This window comes from Carassius carassius, chromosome 15 (genome assembly GCF_963082965.1).
Source record: "Carassius carassius chromosome 15, fCarCar2.1, whole genome shotgun sequence".
NCBI classification, from domain to species: domain Eukaryota; kingdom Metazoa; phylum Chordata; class Actinopteri; order Cypriniformes; family Cyprinidae; genus Carassius; species Carassius carassius.
Window position 1 is genome coordinate 32,851,251 of NC_081769.1, and position 19,372 is coordinate 32,870,622.

At 36.2% G+C, this 19,372-nt stretch overlaps 2 protein-coding genes across 5 annotated transcripts in view; one reads left to right on the top strand and one right to left on the bottom strand.

The window, feature by feature from the left end:
* Nucleotides 1-8,299, bottom strand: part of LOC132158922 (leukocyte elastase inhibitor-like) — a 28,217-nt gene extending 19,918 nt beyond the window's left edge. The window contains exons 1-7 of one of the 4 annotated variants that reach the window (XM_059568548.1): nt 7,926-8,299; nt 7,324-7,440; nt 7,038-7,193; nt 6,833-6,950; nt 6,490-6,632; nt 6,212-6,379; nt 5,445-5,885 (exon numbers count right to left, since the gene is read on the bottom strand). In XM_059568548.1, coding sequence (XP_059424531.1) covers nt 5,487-5,885; nt 6,212-6,379; nt 6,490-6,632; nt 6,833-6,950; nt 7,038-7,193; nt 7,324-7,440; nt 7,926-8,150 — 1,326 coding nt within the window. In that variant the 5' untranslated portion in view covers nt 8,151-8,299 and the 3' untranslated portion in view covers nt 5,445-5,486. Of the gene's footprint in view, nt 1-5,444; nt 5,886-6,211; nt 6,380-6,489; nt 6,633-6,832; nt 6,951-7,037; nt 7,194-7,323; nt 7,441-7,925 lie in introns of those variants that run through there. The other 3 variants (XM_059568547.1, XM_059568550.1, XM_059568546.1) reach the window with 3 other exon arrangements.
* Nucleotides 8,300-12,047: 3,748 nt separating this feature from the next.
* On the top strand, nt 12,048-18,585 carry LOC132157881 (uncharacterized protein C1orf232-like). The gene is made up of 4 exons (XM_059567144.1): nt 12,048-12,498; nt 17,014-17,091; nt 17,343-17,446; nt 18,074-18,585. Exons 1-4 carry the CDS (start codon nt 12,376-12,378, stop codon nt 18,414-18,416), a joined length of 648 nt encoding a protein of 215 aa, XP_059423127.1. The 5' UTR covers nt 12,048-12,375; the 3' UTR covers nt 18,417-18,585.
* The last annotated feature ends 787 nt before the right edge of the window (nt 18,586-19,372 follow it).

A 19,372-nucleotide genomic window follows, 5' to 3' on the forward strand; every position in this document is an offset into this window, starting at 1 on the left:
AAACACCAAGAACAACTGCTTTTCTAAATGACATTTAATTAGTTACAGTTATGTAGTGATGGTGATCTGTGTAGTTTTCACTAATTTTTGGTTGCATAAAAAGTTGTGTGTTGTATATACAGCTTTTTAACCTTTAATTGAGTATCATATTTGACACTTTATGGCTCATATAGTAGGAAGGGAAAACAGCTGATTATTTATTTATTTGCACCAAATGAGTAAAAATATGTAATTTGCTGTGTTTGCTGATGGTTATAATGGCCAAAAAGTAAGATAAAATTATTTCTGATAGCTTGTAATGTAATACAGTCGTGGCCAAAAGTTTTGAGAATTACATAAATATTGGAAATTGGAAAAGTTGCTGCTTAAGTTTTTATGATAGCAATTTGCATATACTCCAGAATGTTATGAAGAGTGATCAGATGAATTGCATAGTCCTTCTTTGCCATGAAAATTAACTTAATCCCAAAAAAAACCTTTCCACTGCATTTCATTGCTGTCATTAAAGGACCTGCTGAGATCATTTCAGTAATCGTCTTGTTAACTCAGGTGAGAATGTTGACGAGCACAAGGCTGGAGATCATTATGTCAGGCTGATTGGGTTAGAATGGCAGACTTGACATGTTAAAAGGAGGGTGACACTTGAAATCATTGTTCTTCCATTGGTAACCATGGTGACCTGCAAAGAAACGCGTGCAGCCATCATTGCGTTGCATAAAAATGGCTTCACAGGCAAGGATATTGTGGCTACCATCAGTCCTGTGTCATGCCAACAGTAAAGCATCCTGACACCATTCATGTTTGGGGTTGCTTCTCATCCAAGGGAGTGGGCTCACTCACAATTCTGCCCAAAAACACAGCCATGAATAAAGAATGCTACCAAAACACCCTCCAACAGCAACTTCTTCCAACAATCCAACAACAGTTTGGTGAAGAACAATGCATTTTCCAGCACGATGGAGCACCGTGCCATAAGGCAAAAGTGATAACTAAGTGGCTCGGGGACCAGAATGTTGAAATTTTGGGTCCATGGCCTGGAAACTCCCCAGATCTTAATCCCATTGAGAACTTGTGGTCAATCCTCAAGAGGCGGGTGGACAAACAAAAACCCACTAATTCTGACAAACTCCAAGAAGTGATTATGAAAGAATGGGTTACTATCAGTCAGGATTTGGCCCAGAAGTTGATTGAGAGCATGCCCAGTCGAATTGCAGAGGTCCTGAAAAAGGGCCAACACTGCAAATACTGACTCTTTGCATAAATGTCATGTAATTGTCGATAAAAGCCTTTGAAACGTATGAAGTTCTTGTAATTATATTTCAGTACATCACAGAAACAACTGAAACAAAGATCTAAAAGCAGTTTAGCAGCAAACTTTTTGAAAACTAATATTTATGTAATTCTCAAAACTTTTGGCCACGACTGTACATGTCTTAAGATATTTAATGCTTATCCTCGCATATGAAGATTATATTTTTAACAAAATGATAGTAAACAGTTGATTCAGATAGATCTTGATCTACACAAATTTCTATCAACATAAAGATTATTCTTATATTTAAAAAAAAAAGTTAATATTTCACAGCAAAAAGACACATGCCATGTGCAAAATTTGGGCAATTTCTGTAAAATTATACTAAAAGGCCATTTATTAAAACTTTTTTACTAGATTTTCAAAAGAACACACAATCACACACACAAAATAATTGAAAAATGAATGACAAATTCAGTCAGCACTACCTACATATAAGATGAATACTTTACATGACATAGTAATACCCTAGATATGAGTACTTCACGATTTGAAGGAAAAACATCTTACTACCTAATGAACAGGTCAGAAACAGATTCTACAACTCTTTGCCAGGCCTGTACCGTTCTTGGTTTACCTTTATTAAATCTAGCTAAAGAGCATTGCATATTAACTATATGTTGCATATTCAGTATCCACCATTCAGTGTCCCTCCAAAGTGCGACAAACTTGCGCCCAAAAATGACTGATTACAGAACATTCCCAAAACATATGATACATTGTATCAGCAACAGACTTTTGTAAAATCATAAGCTCTATGGATGGTTTTTAAATGAATAAGTTGGTGACTCCAATTTGGAGATGTTTCACTCATATTTGACCATACCATAAGCCAATCAGGATGAAGTCCAGCCTGTTCTAAATACTTTTCTCACACTACCTCAACTGACAAGCGTTTACACAGTGTTTTTAAAAGAGAGTTATACATTTGTGAGACACTTTTGCAGGATCAAACAATCCTGCCATTGGGTGCCAAGGTAGTGATGATGTGTTCCATGGAACTCCATAAGCCTTCATGGCTGATCTCAATCTCTAAATTATGAAATGCATATAAACAATCTTTACTACAGATATCACCCAGCGTGCAAATTCCCTTAGAGGCCAAAAGTGGGCATGTGAATGGTATCTCTACTGTCAATATATTAGTATTATTCTATAAGAGGGAAATTTTATGAAATTTAGGTTCCGTTTCAAACAGTTTCCTGGCTTTTTTCCATACTGCCAAATTATAGTGCCAAATTTAACATTAAATTTCTTGCCTTTTAAATCTGTATATGGAAGATCTTGCAGCTTATTAGGCTGTACTAGTGCAGTCTCTATGGATCTTCAAGTCACCTTAATAGTTGAAATGCCCAGTAATACATTTTTAAGTTAGGGAGAGACAACCCTCCCATCAATTTAGGACGCTGCAGCGTGGAAGACTTAAATCTAGCTTGTTTATTGTTCCATATAAAATTGGAGATCAAAGGTAGGGTCTGCTCAAGAAACTTAGGTGGAGGAGAAATTGGAATCATGAAAAACAAGAAACTGAGGCGAGGAAGAATGTTCATCTTAATAATAAAAATTCATCCTTGTAAAGAAATTGAGAGAGTATTCCTACGCTGCAGATCTTCTGTCACCTTTTGAGAGATTTCCCTGGAATTTTTGTGAATATATTCTGATAAATTTGCATATTGTCACGGCTTACGCTGCTGGAAGGAACACGGAGCCGAGGGATAAACGAAACAAGGATTTATTAACTCAAACATAGGCAAGGTAAGTAGCAAATAACAGGTGGCAAGAGGCAAGTGGCAAGTAACAGGTGACAAGTGGACAAGTAGACGAGTAGACCCGACAAAACAGAACAGAAAGGACAAGGCTTTTATACAACGGATAATAGGGAAAACACAGGTGGATGGAATGACTAAATTAACAGGGACATGGAACACATGCGGAAATGACTAGACACACCTGGGAACTAATCAAACCACATAGAGACAGAAACTGGGTCACAGGGGCAAAAAAACACACAAAATGAGTCCAGGTGTGTGACACATATATTTTAATTCCTAGATAAAAAATAATATTACTTACAGGAGTGGAGGGCGGATATTGAACATTAGTGGCAGATGAATTCAGAGGGAGTGGTGTGGATTTATGCCAATTTATTTTCTAACCTGCTAAATTGTGCAAGGGGTTCTAATCTCCAAAATTGCGCTACAGTAATGTCGAGAGAAACAGAGGAGATGAATTGTTGAATTAAATCATTATTTTTGTTTTCCTCATGTACAAAAAGTATTCTTGTTGCTTCGCAATGTTATGGTTGAAACACTGATGGCAGACTATTCTGACGACGTCTTTCATACTTTTCTGGACTTTGACAATGTAACTTAGCAGTCTATGGGACAGTAACAAGCCTCCCAGTTTTCATCCAAATTATCTTAAATTGTGTTCCGAAGAATAACAAAGCGTTTATGGGTTTGGAATGACATGGGGGCAAGTGATTAATGACAACATTTTCATTTTGAGGTGGAGTATCCCTTTAAGCAATTATGCATAATGAAAACACCATATAGCAGAATCTGTCCTGTTTCACCTTCTGAAGGCCAGTGGTTTCATCTTGAATCTCGTTAGGAAGGATGATCAACATACTGAGATTCTTCCCAACATCCGGCAGCTCCAGAACCTGACTGTCCATCTCTGGGATGAAGGCCAGAGGAAACTTTGATTCATGACTCTGCATCTTTAGTGGTTTAGTTTGAGTCTGCAAAGCATCAATAGATTAATAAAAACATGTCACATAAACTCATATTTCATGACTGTTAAGTTAATATATGTATAGTTAATATATTTTGACCATCTGCAAAATGCGAAGAATGAGCCAGTGGGTTGTGTTGATGGACGCACCATCAGTGAGCACAGGACCGCGCTGAAGCCATCTACAGCAGATTCAATCACCTTCTTCCACAAAAACATGTAGCTTAATCTTGGTCAGATTATAACTAAATATTAATTGAGTCTTAAATGCATAATGTAGACAGAGTATAGAGGCTAATGTTGGCATTATTCCTTTATTAAATTTTAGCTGCTATTCACCGTCGCGTTGAGGACGGATTGTGGAGAAAAGTGGCAAAGCAAATCCTGCGGAGCATTTATCTTAATTCCATTATTGCCAAATACCCATCTTAATTTGAATTTATCTTAATTAAAATTTTTAAGAAATACTAATTTTTATTGGTGCGTTGGCCTATTTATAGGCTGAATGTATGCCTAGGTCTATTTATAGTGCTAAGATATTACAATGTGACATAGGACTTATTTTATTTATTTGTTCCAACTTCCAAGTGGCCTATAGCTTAAGTTAGTAATGGATAAATTGTTAAAACATGTATAAATTACTCGTTCTTGACAATAGGCAAAAGAGCTGTGTGCGTGCCCACATTTGAGTAATTTCGGTCTGTAAACTGGTTCGGGATTTTTAAAAAGCTGTCAATCAAAACTTGTTGGGCCTAACTTTTAAGGCCCGATTATAGCTTTAGTTTAGTTACAGTTACACTTATTAACACTTCATGTTGTAATTGTGATCTGTGTAGTTTTTACTGTGTGGGCTTGTCAGATGTTTGATTGCGTAAAACAGGTCATGTGTTGTGGATAAATGTGATATAATTATATAATTATATTATGTAATATAAATACAGCCTAATAATTATGCACTTTATATAATTATGCTAGTGAATTGAGATCAAATCTTATGCAGTGGCCATTAAAGTAATTATTTCCTGGAGACTTCTAGTCATTTATTTTTTTTATTAAGTTTTTGCATATAAGTATTGATCTGTTCACCAGAAGGGGGCTCTATTACCATTAATGACAATAACTTCAATATACACTGAACAAAATTTTAAACGCAATACTTTTGTTTTTGCCTCCATTTTTCATGAGATGAACTCAAAGATCTAAGACTTTTTCTATGTACACAAAAGGCCTAAGGCACACCTGTGCAATTTATCTCCTTTACCTCCAATCTATGTCCTATTTGTTTTAAATTCTGTTGCCTGTTTGGTTGTCGTAAAAGTTTGTGCTGTGAAAGTAAATGCATACAGACATTACTAATTCATTATTTTCAATTATTTAATAGACTTTATTTATCAGAGGAACACATACAATAGGAATTGTCACTCCAATATTGCCATCTTCAAGGAGAACAGAAGCGTCCATAAAACAGAATGCTGTTGGAGGGATTATGACGGATGAAGAAAAGGAACGGATGGTCTGCAATAAACACCGATGCAAATGAACGATTGGCGACTACAACACCGGTGGCTCCAGCTGCTTCGGTTCCTTCCTCGTTAACTTCAACAAAGGCTTTATGAATCACCTTCGAAACCACCAGATCATTGTTGGGTGACATGCCTGAAAGATTCACCTTCTGCAGGTCAAACACATCCTCCATTCCCATGCTGATCAGAAGACTCTTCATGTCATAGGTTTCCTCCATCTTGAATCTGGGAAGAGATACTTCAACTTCCTGTTGACACATCTTGCTGGGTTTTGTCCACTCCATCAGCTTCTCGTAGCTCAGTGCCTTTTCAAGCTGGATAAGACATACAAATGGTATGAATATTTTTTTAAACCACATGAGTACTAAGAACTCTGCACATTTTTTTGCTGTTAACATACTGTATACTGGAACAACAAACCACATTCACTCTGGTTATTTGCATTGATGGTTTGGTGAACATCCATAGAACCATTTCATTCCACAAAAGATTCTTTAGATTATTAAAACGTTGTTCATACTGAGAAAGAATGTTCCCTGAAAAGTTCTTTGGGGAACCCAAGCTGATTCTTCTATATCTTCGCAGCGAAAACCATCTTTTGGGACCTTCATTTTTTGGAGCAGAACCTGTGCTTTCTCACCTTTTGAAGGCCAGTGGTTTCATCTTGAATCTTGTTAGGAAGGATGATCAACATACTGAGATTCTTCCCAACATACGGCAGCTCCAGAACCTGACTGTCCATCTCTGGGATGAAGGCCAGAGGAAACTCTGCCTTCTGTTGCATCATCTTCACTGGTTTAGTTCGATTCTGCAAAGCATTAATGGAAACACATCACAACTCCTCTGATTTCATGACTTACTGCATGAGCAACTTAAACTACTGTATTTCAAAAAGAAAATAAGAACACAAAATCTCACCTTTTTCATCTTGAACTGTCCATCTCTGGTGGCTTCTTTTGGGAATTTCTTCTCCCAGTTCCCCTTGAAGTAGATGGCGTTCACCAAGACCAGTCTCGTCATCGCATCGATTGCTCCCTGTGGCATCAAGTCCTTGATCTTCCCTAAAATAAAATTGTGCATTGTCAACTTTGAGCATTGGTTTGAACTGGACTGGTTGGTTTGTTCTTTTAATCTTTTTTTAAATAACTATATAGCTCAATTCAAGAGCCCATGTAGCCAAAAACTGCCATTTCTGCTGTATCTATAGTGCTGCCAAATACATGAAATAGCTAAGACTAAAATTATAATTGCTGGTCTTCACCTTGAGTGTTTTTCTCCACCCATTTGTTGATGTGGACATGTGCGGCGTCTGATTTCTTCTTGAAGTCCACCTCCTCCAGTCCAGCTTCATAGTATCTTTTTGCATCATTAAGGAATTTCTGTAACATAGCAAATCGATTGGCGTGCAAATGAAATTAGTGTTGGAAACATTTCCAGGACATTGAATTACTTGCTTTGAATCTCACCTCTACAAACTGGTATGACTGCTCTCCGTAGAGACGGTTGGCGAGACTCAACACATACGGGGCTTTTGGTTTCTTCAGTTCACTCATGAGCTTGTTGAAGCTGGAATGAATTTGGTCCTCAGTCTTTTGTCCAGCATCTGGCTGAGCTGGAGATTTCTGTTTGCATCAGTAATATCAAGTTTAACTAGATGAGCCTAAAATCTACATGCACCAATTTGGCAAATCCGGCTGTCATTTAATCATAAAGTCACGAGGTTGGTGTTTCATGAAAATACTCATACTAAACCTTGAGTTCAGGAGGTAGCTCAGACTTCTGGGTTTGTTGTGTCATTGATGGCTTCTGGGCTTGATGAGATGCTGGAGTCACAACATTAGGCTTGGCAGGGTTGGTAAAACCCAAAACCTACACAGCATTTTTTTAGTAGAATTAAAATAGGCAACCTCACTATACTGATAAACTTAACATCTATTGTGAATGCATTGCATAAAATAGTGATTCAAACACCATACCGATTTACTCCACACACGTTAGTACTATACTGTTATTTATTTAACTGAAAAGACACTGACTGAGCATTTAGTCATATCTGAAACCCGGGAGTGACCATGTTTTTCTGTGTCCTGCCCTTTAAGTGAAACTGCAACATGAGACCACAATAGTCTTGTTTGTACAAGCACAAAGCTCATTATCACAGGAAAAATCCCACATTATTCACTTCTCAGAGTAAAGAATGTGGCAGCATTCCATGAAATTAAGAATTGTTTTTAATTCAAATTCATGAATTCCATTTGAATTAATGCAGAATTGGAACGGGAAAAAAATCACTTCTGTCATGTAGATTAAAGGAAAAACAACTGGCCATAAAAAATGCATAAATGTGAGATCACCTTAAACATCTGTGCCGCTGTGTTTCCTTTTGCTCCGAGCGACACCATGGCCAGAGCCGAGGAGATGCTGATCGGAGAGTAGAACACATTTCCTGATGCGTCTCCTTCACTGATCTTCTTGAACAAGTTAAGAGAGAATTGTGTGTTTGCTGCAGACAACTGCTCCATTTTCACAAGCTCAGTGAGAAATAGCAATAGTTTAAATAAAAGTATAATCTTCTTCATCACGGCACACAAATATCTCAAATCTGGTTGTTCTATTTAAATGACAGACATAAATGTACCTATAACGAACAGCGTTCAACAAAAGCTGTAACTAGAATAATTCGCAGTTTTCCCTTCTGTCTGAGGTGAATGAATTGTCTGTTTTTGGGCGTCTTTCAAATAAACGATGCATCACCAAACCTGCCCAGGCTTTAATCTAAATCCAGCCCTCATAGAAGACTGAAACCACAAACCCTGTAATTAAATTCTTGTTTCTGTTATTGATAAATGTATACACATCGACACTGACAAAACCAACCATTTGTGTGATGTTTTATGCTTTACCCTACAGAACTGTCTTTCAGATATTGCCTATAGCTCAACCTCACTGTTACAGCCAGTGTTGTGTTCATTTTATCTGACTGGCTCTTTTTTTCCGCATAGATAACAAAAAACAGGCTATTTTTACACTTTTGGTATAATGATTAGAAATGATGCACAATTAAATATTCTGTACACAAGTCATATTTACCTTGATCACATGTGAAGCTTTTCACCGATAACTGAAGTAGGCAAACACAACATTATTAGGGGCAAAATATTGGTGTAAATGATTGCGAGACAGATTAGTGTGATAAGTTGTGTAAAAACTGACAAATCATTTTCAAAAATGTGTTTGCCTTTATAGATGCATTAATATTTGGTCTAGCAAGTCTACGTTCAGGATGAGAATAAAACCAGAAAATCTATAGATAAAGGGCAATTTTAAATAAAACAAACAAACAAAAAATAATATGAAAGGCAGAGTAAAAGACAGTGATGTGACCTTCATATAAAAAAAAATGTCAATTGTCTTGAATAAAAATCAACCCTGGTAAATAAAAGTGCATGGCTGAAAAAAAATTCCTTATTGCAAGGAAGAAAATTATGTAATAATCATTGTGTACAATAACGAGCTGATGAGGACTGGACTAATTAGTGAAACTTTTAAAATCCCCATTAAAAAAATAAAATAAATTAATAATCATAATCACCACAAACACAGCAAGTAGTCAGTTTAAAATTTGTTATTTTTGTAAACAATATTTAAAATGGTTTATCTGTGGGACATGATTCCATGTATCATAATTCTAGGAAATATACAGTAAAAGAAATCATAAATAAAATATATATTTTAGGACCATTAGGATTTTTTGCATTAAAGAAAATTCATATTAAGACATAATTGTAACGTACTGGAACACAGGAGACGGAAGACCGAAGTGCAGTGTAGGTTTAATAGGGTTATCCAAAATCAGAGTCAAAACAAGCCGGGATCGTAATCAAACATCAGTCCAAAACAGAAACAAACAAACAAACAAACAAGAACAGGAACAGGAACAGGAACTCGAAGACTAGGAACGCGAGGACACTAGGTGACGGAAAGTAAGGACTCCATGCAGACAAACAGAATATATATATATATATGATATTTTATTTAAATTGTTTATGTAATATTTACATAACATGAAATCAGTTGTTATACTGCCTTTAATTTATGGTCATTTAAAAAAAATATTATAGTAATAAAATACATATAAAGGATTACCACTGAGAATTAGAGTTAATTTAGTTTTATTAATATACTATTATAGGATTTTATATATGCAATGACATTAACGTCCAAGTTGGGATATTTACAAAATGACTTTATTGTATGTTAGAGGATTTTTCACAACTGTACAATACTGCAAACAACTCACTCACTTTTTCAATGGAGGAAGCGTTATTATGGATTAGGAAGTCATATTTTAGCCAGAATCACCCATTTGAAGTTAAATACCTTGTAGTTATGCATTTGTTTGTACAAACATGCAGATTTTTGTTTCACAAAATGTTAATTGACGGGTTGGAGTCATGTGGATTTTTTGGTCTCGCATTCTGATGGCACCCATTCACTGCAGAGGATTTATTGGTGAGGAAACAAACTGATCTAGATCTTGGATGGCCTGAGGGTGAGTTACTTTTCAGCAAATGTTCATTTTTGGGTGAACTGTTCATTTAAAGTACAAGCAAATGTAAGCTGGCATGCCAATCATTTGATTCTCATATGTTCACTAGCCTGTAGTCATTTCTGGGCTGTTGTTCTGATTGGTTGATCTGGTTGTGACAGGAGGAGGATTTGGTTCCCAGGCATGAATAGCTGTACCAGAGCCCTCTGAATAATGGAAACCAGTGAAACTCAATGCAGCACATCAAGAGCGCTAAGAGATCTTCCATGTGCGCCTTTCTAAAATTCACTGTTTCTAATTCATGCTGGCTAAAAGTTACAACCTACTGGTTTCAAACCTTAAAGAATCTGGCTTGCATTTAAAGAAAATGACGAAAGTCACATTATGACAGTGAAATGGTTTGAGACTTGAGATCCAGGTTCAAATACATCCCTATCTTCATGTTAATAAATGTAAAGGCTATCTATAAATTGTAAACTGAAAAGCTCTAAATCATCCTCCAGTAGATATCAGCAACCACCACAGATGTACCAAAGGTATATGTGACATCTCATACATTTTTAATAATGTCTGTCTCCATATATTGCACTGGCAACTTCAGATCAGGTTAACGAGAAGAAACAAGCTACAGGAAACTAATGTGTCAGGTGAAATTACACTAGAAACATTATCATTCGATTAGCTGGCATGCACAGACCTCTATTATGAAGCACAGGTCAGAGAAAACACACAGAGGTGGAGAGTCAACTTTAAACACTGCTCGTTGGCATCACTGCTGCTATTACTGTAATCATTTTAGACTTTCTCAAATGTTTGTGTACTGATCTGTGGCCAGGTATGTTTTTTTTAATATAATGATAGACAGACAGACAGACAGACAGACAGACAGACAGACAGACAGATAGATAGATAGATAGATAGATAGATAGATAGATAGATAGATAGATAGATAGATAGATAGATAGATAGATAGATAGATAGATAGATAGATAGATAGATAGATAGATAGATAGATAGATAGATAGATAGATAGATAGATAGATAGATAGATAGATAGATAGATGGCATAAAGGATTTTAGGACCATTAGGATTTTTTAAAGTGACTGTAAATTAAAATAAAAACAATGATATTTATGGTATTTTATTTAAATTGTTTAATATTTTCATATCATTTGTTATTCTTCCTTTATTTCATGATGACTAAAATAAAGAAAATGTATTACAGTAACAAACATTTCTAAATGGATTACTATTGACAATCAGTTATTTAAGGATTGCTTATATATTATCATTGGATTTATCAATATTTTATATTTTTTATATTTTCTGTTTTAATTTTCTGTTATGTGCATGCTTTTGTAATTTTAATCAGCTACCAATATTTTACTAATTCTATTTAGCTTTATTTCGTTTTTATTTTTGTAATTCGGTACTTTTAAATATATTATATTTAAGAATTTCAGCTAAAAATATTGAGAACAGTTAGTTGACAGTTTTAGAGTTTTTTATCTAATGTTTATATTTCATTCTATTTCAGCTCTGATACTAAATATTGAAGAAACATAATTTTCCGTAAAAGTTGTTTTGTTAGATTTGTATCGTAAAAAGCACTATACATACCAATAAACTTGAATTGAATTTAATTTCAATTAATGAAACAAATTTATAATTAAAAAAAAAACATACACACACAAAACAGGCACGTTCAAAACCGCACATCTGTTTTGGTGTTCTTAGAAAACATTTATTGAATACTTTAAATAATAATATCATAAATAGCACATTGTCACTATGAAGATCTGCCCTTATTGATCACTGAAACATGGCATCTGTATATGTTGATTCTGTGGGGTTAATGTTACACGGCCTGCTCTTCTTAAAGCAGCCAACAATGAAGCTCAACTATTAGCAGAGCTGCTTGAAATATTCAGTAGGAAACCAACACCTGTTTCCAGGTAACCGATGCTGGGCTTTTTAGCTGTATCACAGTGTGTGTGTGTGTGTGTGTGTGTGTGTCACTGCTGAAACAGCCTCTTTCATCTACTTCACACTGAATTCAAGGACTCCACCAGCAGCCCAAATCTTTCATTCGATATAAAGTGTCCCATAAACACAATGAGGAAAAGCTGCTTTTAATTTCGCACTGAAAACTGACTGTCTCTAACTGATGGAACAGGAGTATTGTTAAAGATTGGGATCTAAACTAAGGCTGGGAGTCTGTTGATGGTGGCGTAGAGATACCTTGGACTGTTTTATGAATTTTTACACATCTGAGGATCTTTTGAAGTCGTCCGTCATGAATCCCCTGTGGAAAGTCTATAAGAGTAAGGTCATGAAGACCCTCAACCCGGAGATGGAGGAAGACACGATGGAAGAGGTAAATCCACTGAATCTGAGGACTACACTAAACAGGCTACATGGGCAGATATGAGTGAACATGCATTTGAGGCCTTCATTTAAGATTTATCTGATTCGTTTGCATGCAACACTTCCATCCATTTGAATTACAGAGTTTTAACATAAACTAATTGTGATGCATATTTGACAGAAACAGGTAAGATATCTCAAAAAATCTCAGCATAAACTATATGCATCCGCTTGGTTTTAATTAAATACTTGTATTTAAAAAAAAAAAAAATCAGCATAAATCTGCTGAGTAGAAAAAAAAAAAAAATTAAATGAAAATTTAATTTAAAAAAGTGAAAAAAGTTTGAAAGTATGAATATTGTTAAAAATAGTTGTGGAACACACAATATATAGTTAGTTAAAGTGAGTTAATTAATGTATGAGATTGAAACTAACTGGATTTATTGATGATAAATATAGAAACCTGTTTATTGTGTATTTAAACACATGCAGTTTATTAATAGATGGAAATTTTCACATGCATAAATATTATATTTAGGCCTATAATTCGTAAACCAAAATTGAAAATAGTTTTGATGACTCCCAGTGGCTGTGTGTGGTATGACACCCTAAATAAAATCTCACAGGAACCTCAATTTTTTTCATATCAACTTCAAATTTATAACATAACTTATTTAGACACAAGGCTTTAATTTTATACCAATTTTAGAGTAAAACCTGTTATGTAAAATATTTATAATAAATAAAATAAAATAAATATAGCGCATATTATTTACAGCACATTTAAACTTCTATAACTTTTTGATACTTCAATTTTTCGAAAAAATTCCACTTTCCACCTTATGTTTATATTCCAAAGTGTTCATAAATTACAGCAATTTTAGTTTGGATATTGCACTTTAATGCCTATTTAAAAAATGGGGGGTGACGGTTAAGGGGTTAATATTCATAATATAATTTCTTCTGCCTGACCAGTATATCAGTCTAGTATCTTGACTCTCATCACATGAATATGCATGCATGCTATCAGCATTTAAGAGTTTTTTCCTAACTTTACACTCTTAGAAAAAATTGTTATTGACATCAATGGTTTATTTGAAGAACCTTAATCATCCATTGAATCATTCGAATGCAGAAAAGGTTCTTTATATTCGAAAAATTGTCCTTTTGAGAACAAAAAAATGGTTCTTCGATGGCATCACTGCAAAAACGCAGGTATAATATCACAAAATGTTTGAATCAAGACTTTAAGTGCAACTTAAGACAACTTCAGGTTTGACAGTAGGATTCTCATCTGAACCTTTAAAGTTCACCTTTTTGACTGAGGGACGCTTTTTCTTCTGTTCCTGTTCAGCTATGTTAACTGACTAGAGCATCTGTTTTTGAAAACCTAATGAATGCAGTTCTGAGTGTCAGGATGCATTCAAATATTTTAAGTATTCTTTCATGTATCTGATCAAGGGAAACCTTGACCCACTTTTCAATGACCTGTAACTGGATCTACTGGGGTGATAGGAATAGGATGGCATTCCAGCGATTGATTTGAGACGGATAGCATACACTAGGGCAGGGGTCTCCAACCTTTTTGTGAGTGAGGGCTCCCTGAAGGGATAAAATAGTCTTGAGGGCTACTTGTTTGATATAGGCACACACACGCGCACACACACACACACACAGTTTCAAGTTTTGAAAAATACAACAACAAACAGTAATATTGTTAAATATTATGACTATTGAATATATAATTACCGTATATACCCGAATATAAGACAATTTTTTTTGTCCTAAAAATAGGCGTTTTTGTCCTAAAAAATGTGGGGTCGTCGCGATATAGACAAAATCACGGGGGGAAAGGGAGAAAGAACAACGGCATAAATATGAAATAGTGACTGAATGATATACTTTACATACTTGCATGTAAAATTAGAAAAGCAACATAATATCTGTGTTCTAAATCTAAATTAAAACGCTGCTCCTCTGCCGCGCGATACGCAGAGAGAACAAGAGAGGTGCGCGCACGAGACGCAGAGCGAGCATAGAGAGCGAGCGAGAGACGTGGCCCTGTCCCAAATAGCACACTCCGGACTTGTGGACTTCCTCAGAGTCCACACTTCGGTGACGTCATGTAGTGCAGACCTATAGGGCCCTTAGCGCGAGTCCGCGAGGGTGCATTGAGAGGTATTTTGGGACAGACTCGATCGTCACGCCGGAAACAGGAAGAAGGTCTGGTTGACTTATCCCTCTCCATACGGAGCTGAATAAACTTAAAGGTCATCTCATCAGTCCCTTTATTAGAAAAATATCACAAATATCATTAAACAAATTACAGTCTTTAGCATAGAGAACAGGATTAATTTTAATTTCCCAAATAATATGTCCATGTGAAATACACAGCCTGCTTTTACAGTTCTATAATTGTAAATGCCACCTGGGCATTAGAATAGATGTCATGGTTATTTAAATGATAAATACATTTGTACATAATAATACATAATGTTAAATTTTAACACAAAATTAAAATGAGTTTAGGAAAAATGTATAGGTTTCAATATTCATACTACGTTTGAAGTCGTGGAAGTCGGGAAGTCGGGAAGTCGTGGCCTAATGGTTAGAGAGTCGGACTCCCAATCGAAAGGTTGTGAGTTCGAGTCCCGGGCCGGCAGGAATTGTGGGTGGGGGGAGTGCATGTACAGTTCTCTCTCCACCTTCAATACCACGACTTAGGTGCCCTTGAGCAAGGCATCGAACCCCCAACTGCTCCCCGGGCGCCGCAGCATAAATGGCTGCCCACTGCTCCGGGTGTGTGCTCACAGTGTGTGTGTGTGTGTGTTCACTGCTCTGTGTGTGTGCACTTTGGATGGGTTAAACGCAGAGCACAAATTCTGAGTATGGGTCACCATACTTGGCTGAATGTCACTTCACTTTATTTATTGTTTATATGACTCATAAAGCCATGACACTCGGTTCTATTTATGTAATGAATCATAATACGATCGTATTATTTAACGCGCTATTATTATGTTTGAGATATCAACTGGTCGATAATGTTTGTATAACTGTAAGTAACAACTGGTAAAATGTACGCCTATGTCATAAAAAACATTGATACTTTTACACTTAAATATTCTCTTCTCAGTCATGTTTACAGTCCGTGAGCGAAATATCCTCCCATCTGTTGTCTGATTGGTCTTTCGCAAGGATTCCTGGGTAGTTGAAGTGCGTGGAGCCTGCTTCTATGCGGGCTTCGCGGAAGACCGCTTCAAGGGTACAAAGGGGGCGCTGCTGAGCACACTTCGGAGCGTTAAAATGCTGAATGGGACGGCCTACGGACTCGTAGACTCGGCGAGCACGCGCATTTCAAGTCCACGAGACCGAAAGTCCACATGAAGTGCGCGATTTGGGACAGAGGTGCATGCGCGCGAGACGAAGAGCGAGCGAGCGAGAGAGAGGTGCGCGCACGAGATGCATAGAGAGAGAGATAGAGAGACGTGCAGATTCTAAATATTTTAAATTATTGAATTATTTTATTATGTTTTAATGGTATATGAAATGTCACCAATAGTTATTTTCTCATTTTATAACATTATCATAAAAAAAAAATGAAAGATTACAATTCAGGCTATTTATAGAACGTGCTCGGCGGGCGACTCAGAGACTCCACGCGGGCTACCAGGTGCCCGCGGGCACCACGTTGGAGACCACTGCACTAGGGTGTGTTGGGCTTGTTGGCAGATTCTGTGTGACCTTTCACTTACCAGTGTACTTGCACAGTTTCCACAGCCTGCTACAACACAGCAATTCCAACAGCTTCGTCAAGATAAACTCTGCATGCGTGCCCCCCCCCCCCTTTCTTTCAGTCATTTATGCATAGTAAATACATGATTGCATGTTTTCCGTTTTTAGTTAAAAACAGTGGCGGGTAAACACCCGTAGTCTTTTCAATGGCACTTCAAAATTGCTTTGTACAGTTCTTGTTTAGTTACAGTTTTATCCAGAAAGACGTTTCATCAACCTAATAGTCAGTAGGCCTACAATTCACTGTATGCATCTATACTTCAGTCCTTCACAGAAGTCCTATCAGAAATGAAATAGGCCTATGGTGCTGCTCTGATAATAATATTATTTAAAAATATTTGAAACTATTCACTCTCGCCTTAAAATTACCTTGATGTAGTTTCGCTACAAACCACATGAGGGAGACAAAATATTAATTTTCATCACATTAATTTACGCACGTAAGCTAGTTTTATCTACAAAAAGAGCTAAAACTTGCATCTAATGCCTTAAAGAACTAATTTGTTTACCGGATTTAACATAAAACGTATTTTTTTTCCTGTTTTAGTTTTTTTTTTACAAATCAATGTGTGTTAGATTAAGTTTCAGAACTTTTTTTTCTTTTGTATATTTCAGTGTACATATATTGTAATATAATTTCTCCTTCTGTAACTAACTTTATCTATTATTTATACTATTTTTTTTCACTCATCATTATAACTTTCTGTTTGACGAATGTTTGTCTGTGAAGGTCACTGATGCTGCTGAAGATATTACGCCAATCCAGTCTGAAGAAGGGCCCAATGCAATGACACAGCTGGCCAAGAGAGTAAACCTGGAAAATAAATATCATTCATAATTATTTCATTAAATGAAATGTAGTTTCTGTTAGCTTTGTAAAGAAAGAAAAAAACTACTGAAAACTGTAAAACTGTGCTTGTAATGTGCTTGTTTTGTATCCACAATGTTTAACAAAAAAGTTCATAGAGGCCAGTTCTGAAACTGCTTGAATCTTCATGTCAGTTTAACATTTAGACAACCTGATGTTTGTTGGTTTGAGTCATTGTGTTCATTGCTCAGATGCAGGGAGCCGGAGCTAAAGGTTGGAAAAGTGTTTCGTCTCTATTCACCAAGGAGGATGAACACCAGCTTCTGGAGGCAGACAACCAGCCGGCAGCTGATCAGTGAGTGTTGTGATGCATTTAGCTCATTTTTCTATTGGGAAAGCATGTTGACCAAATGTTTTAGTCACCGATTGTTCTATACTACAATCCTTGCAACCAGCAGAAAATATATGCACCATGTCACACTTTTAAGAGCGGAAAATGGTCCATCATTACCATAATATACTTACATTTTTAAGATTTTAATTATTGTTCTAATGTTTGGGGTTTGTAAGATACTTTAATGTTTTTGAAAGAAGTCTGTCCTGCATATATTTTACAAATGCAGCAAATATTGGGAAATGTCATTGCAATTTGAAATATACGTTTTCTCTTTGAATAAATTATAAAATTCAGTGTCAGTCTTCAGTGTCACATGATCTATGAAATCATTCTTATGTGCTGATTTGCTGCTCAAAAAAACATTTCTGATTATTATCAATGTTGAGAACAGTTGTGCTGCTGAAAGTTTTTGTGGAATCTGTGATATATTAGAGTCTTTATTTGAAATAGAAACCTTTTGTAGCATTGTAAATGTCTTTACTGTCTGTATATATTTACTAACGCCAATTTGTTGAACAGTACTGAACATATTTCTTGCAAAATCAAAATATATTGAATCCCAAGTTGCCTTTATCGTCTTTCCAGTCCACTAGCAGTGAAGCCAGAAGAGCCTCCTCGACCCAACAAGCGCAGCACTGGATTCTGGGATAACTTTGCGACTAAGTGGCATCAAGCTGCTGCGATGAGGCAAACGGAGGCAGGAGGTGATGGCAGTGAGGAGGTGGCCAACGAGAGCGGGGCGAGAGCAGAAGATGGAGAAAACCAGGTCGAGCAGGAGGCCGAGGTGGGCGACAGCGGCACAGGAAACAGCTTCTCCAAATACGCCACGCTCGGAGAAGAGAGTGAAGACACACCGGCCTTCAAGTGGAACTTTGTCACCAGCAAACTGGCTGAGCTGAAGACCAAAAGCATGGCCAAGAGTAACTAGCCAACAGAAAGAGCAGGTGATTTCAGTTCAGACCACATGGGCCACAGTTCTTCATATGAGCCTTATCACACAGCTGTACGGTGATCACATTTCACCAAACCCGTTTACAAGCATCGACTGTGACCGATACTGTGGCCTCTCTGGGCTTGAACTGGCTGCCATTCATGTGGAAACCTTTTATGGGAAATGTCTGTTCAGTAAAGGTGATGTGTGTCATTTTTAGTGATAAAATACTGAAATTTGCATTAATGCAATTCCATTTGGTGCAGAAGAAATTGCACACTTCTCTTAAAAAAAAAAACACTATAAAAAATCAGGGAAGCATGAGAATAAAGTGTTTATATATAGATATAAAGTTTATATAGCTTGATGGAAAAAGTTCTGACCTGAGCATATTTGTCATAAATGATCACTAAAATCAAATAATCAAGTGTTGTTTAGTGAAAATAGTTTCTTAGAAAGAAGGTTAGTTTTAGTAATAATGCCTAGAAATACCCTTGCAACCACCAGAACAGCTTAGCAACACCCTAGCAAACATTTGTAATGCTAAAATGCTGAAAGTCGTTATATTTTGTGTTTAGTGTTATTTTTGTGTGTTAAATTACACACTTAAAAAATGACGAAAAAAAAAAAAAAAAAGTTTAATATAACTCGAGAAAAATTTTATATATATATATATAGCGGCCATCCACTGCAACCAGCCAAGAATACTCTAGAAGTGAATGATGTCATAATGATATGAATACATTTATTATTTTCATTGATTTATGTCATCAGGTAGAAGTAATTAAAGATTAAGTGCAATAATGATTAGCCCAGTAAACATTAAGATTAAACGCGTTCTGAAAACCCCAGAGTAACAATCTCATTAAGAAAAAAGTAGAATGAATCAGATCAATGATTTTGCTATTTTATATAGTGTATATCATGTACAATACTTTTTATTTAGAAATGCA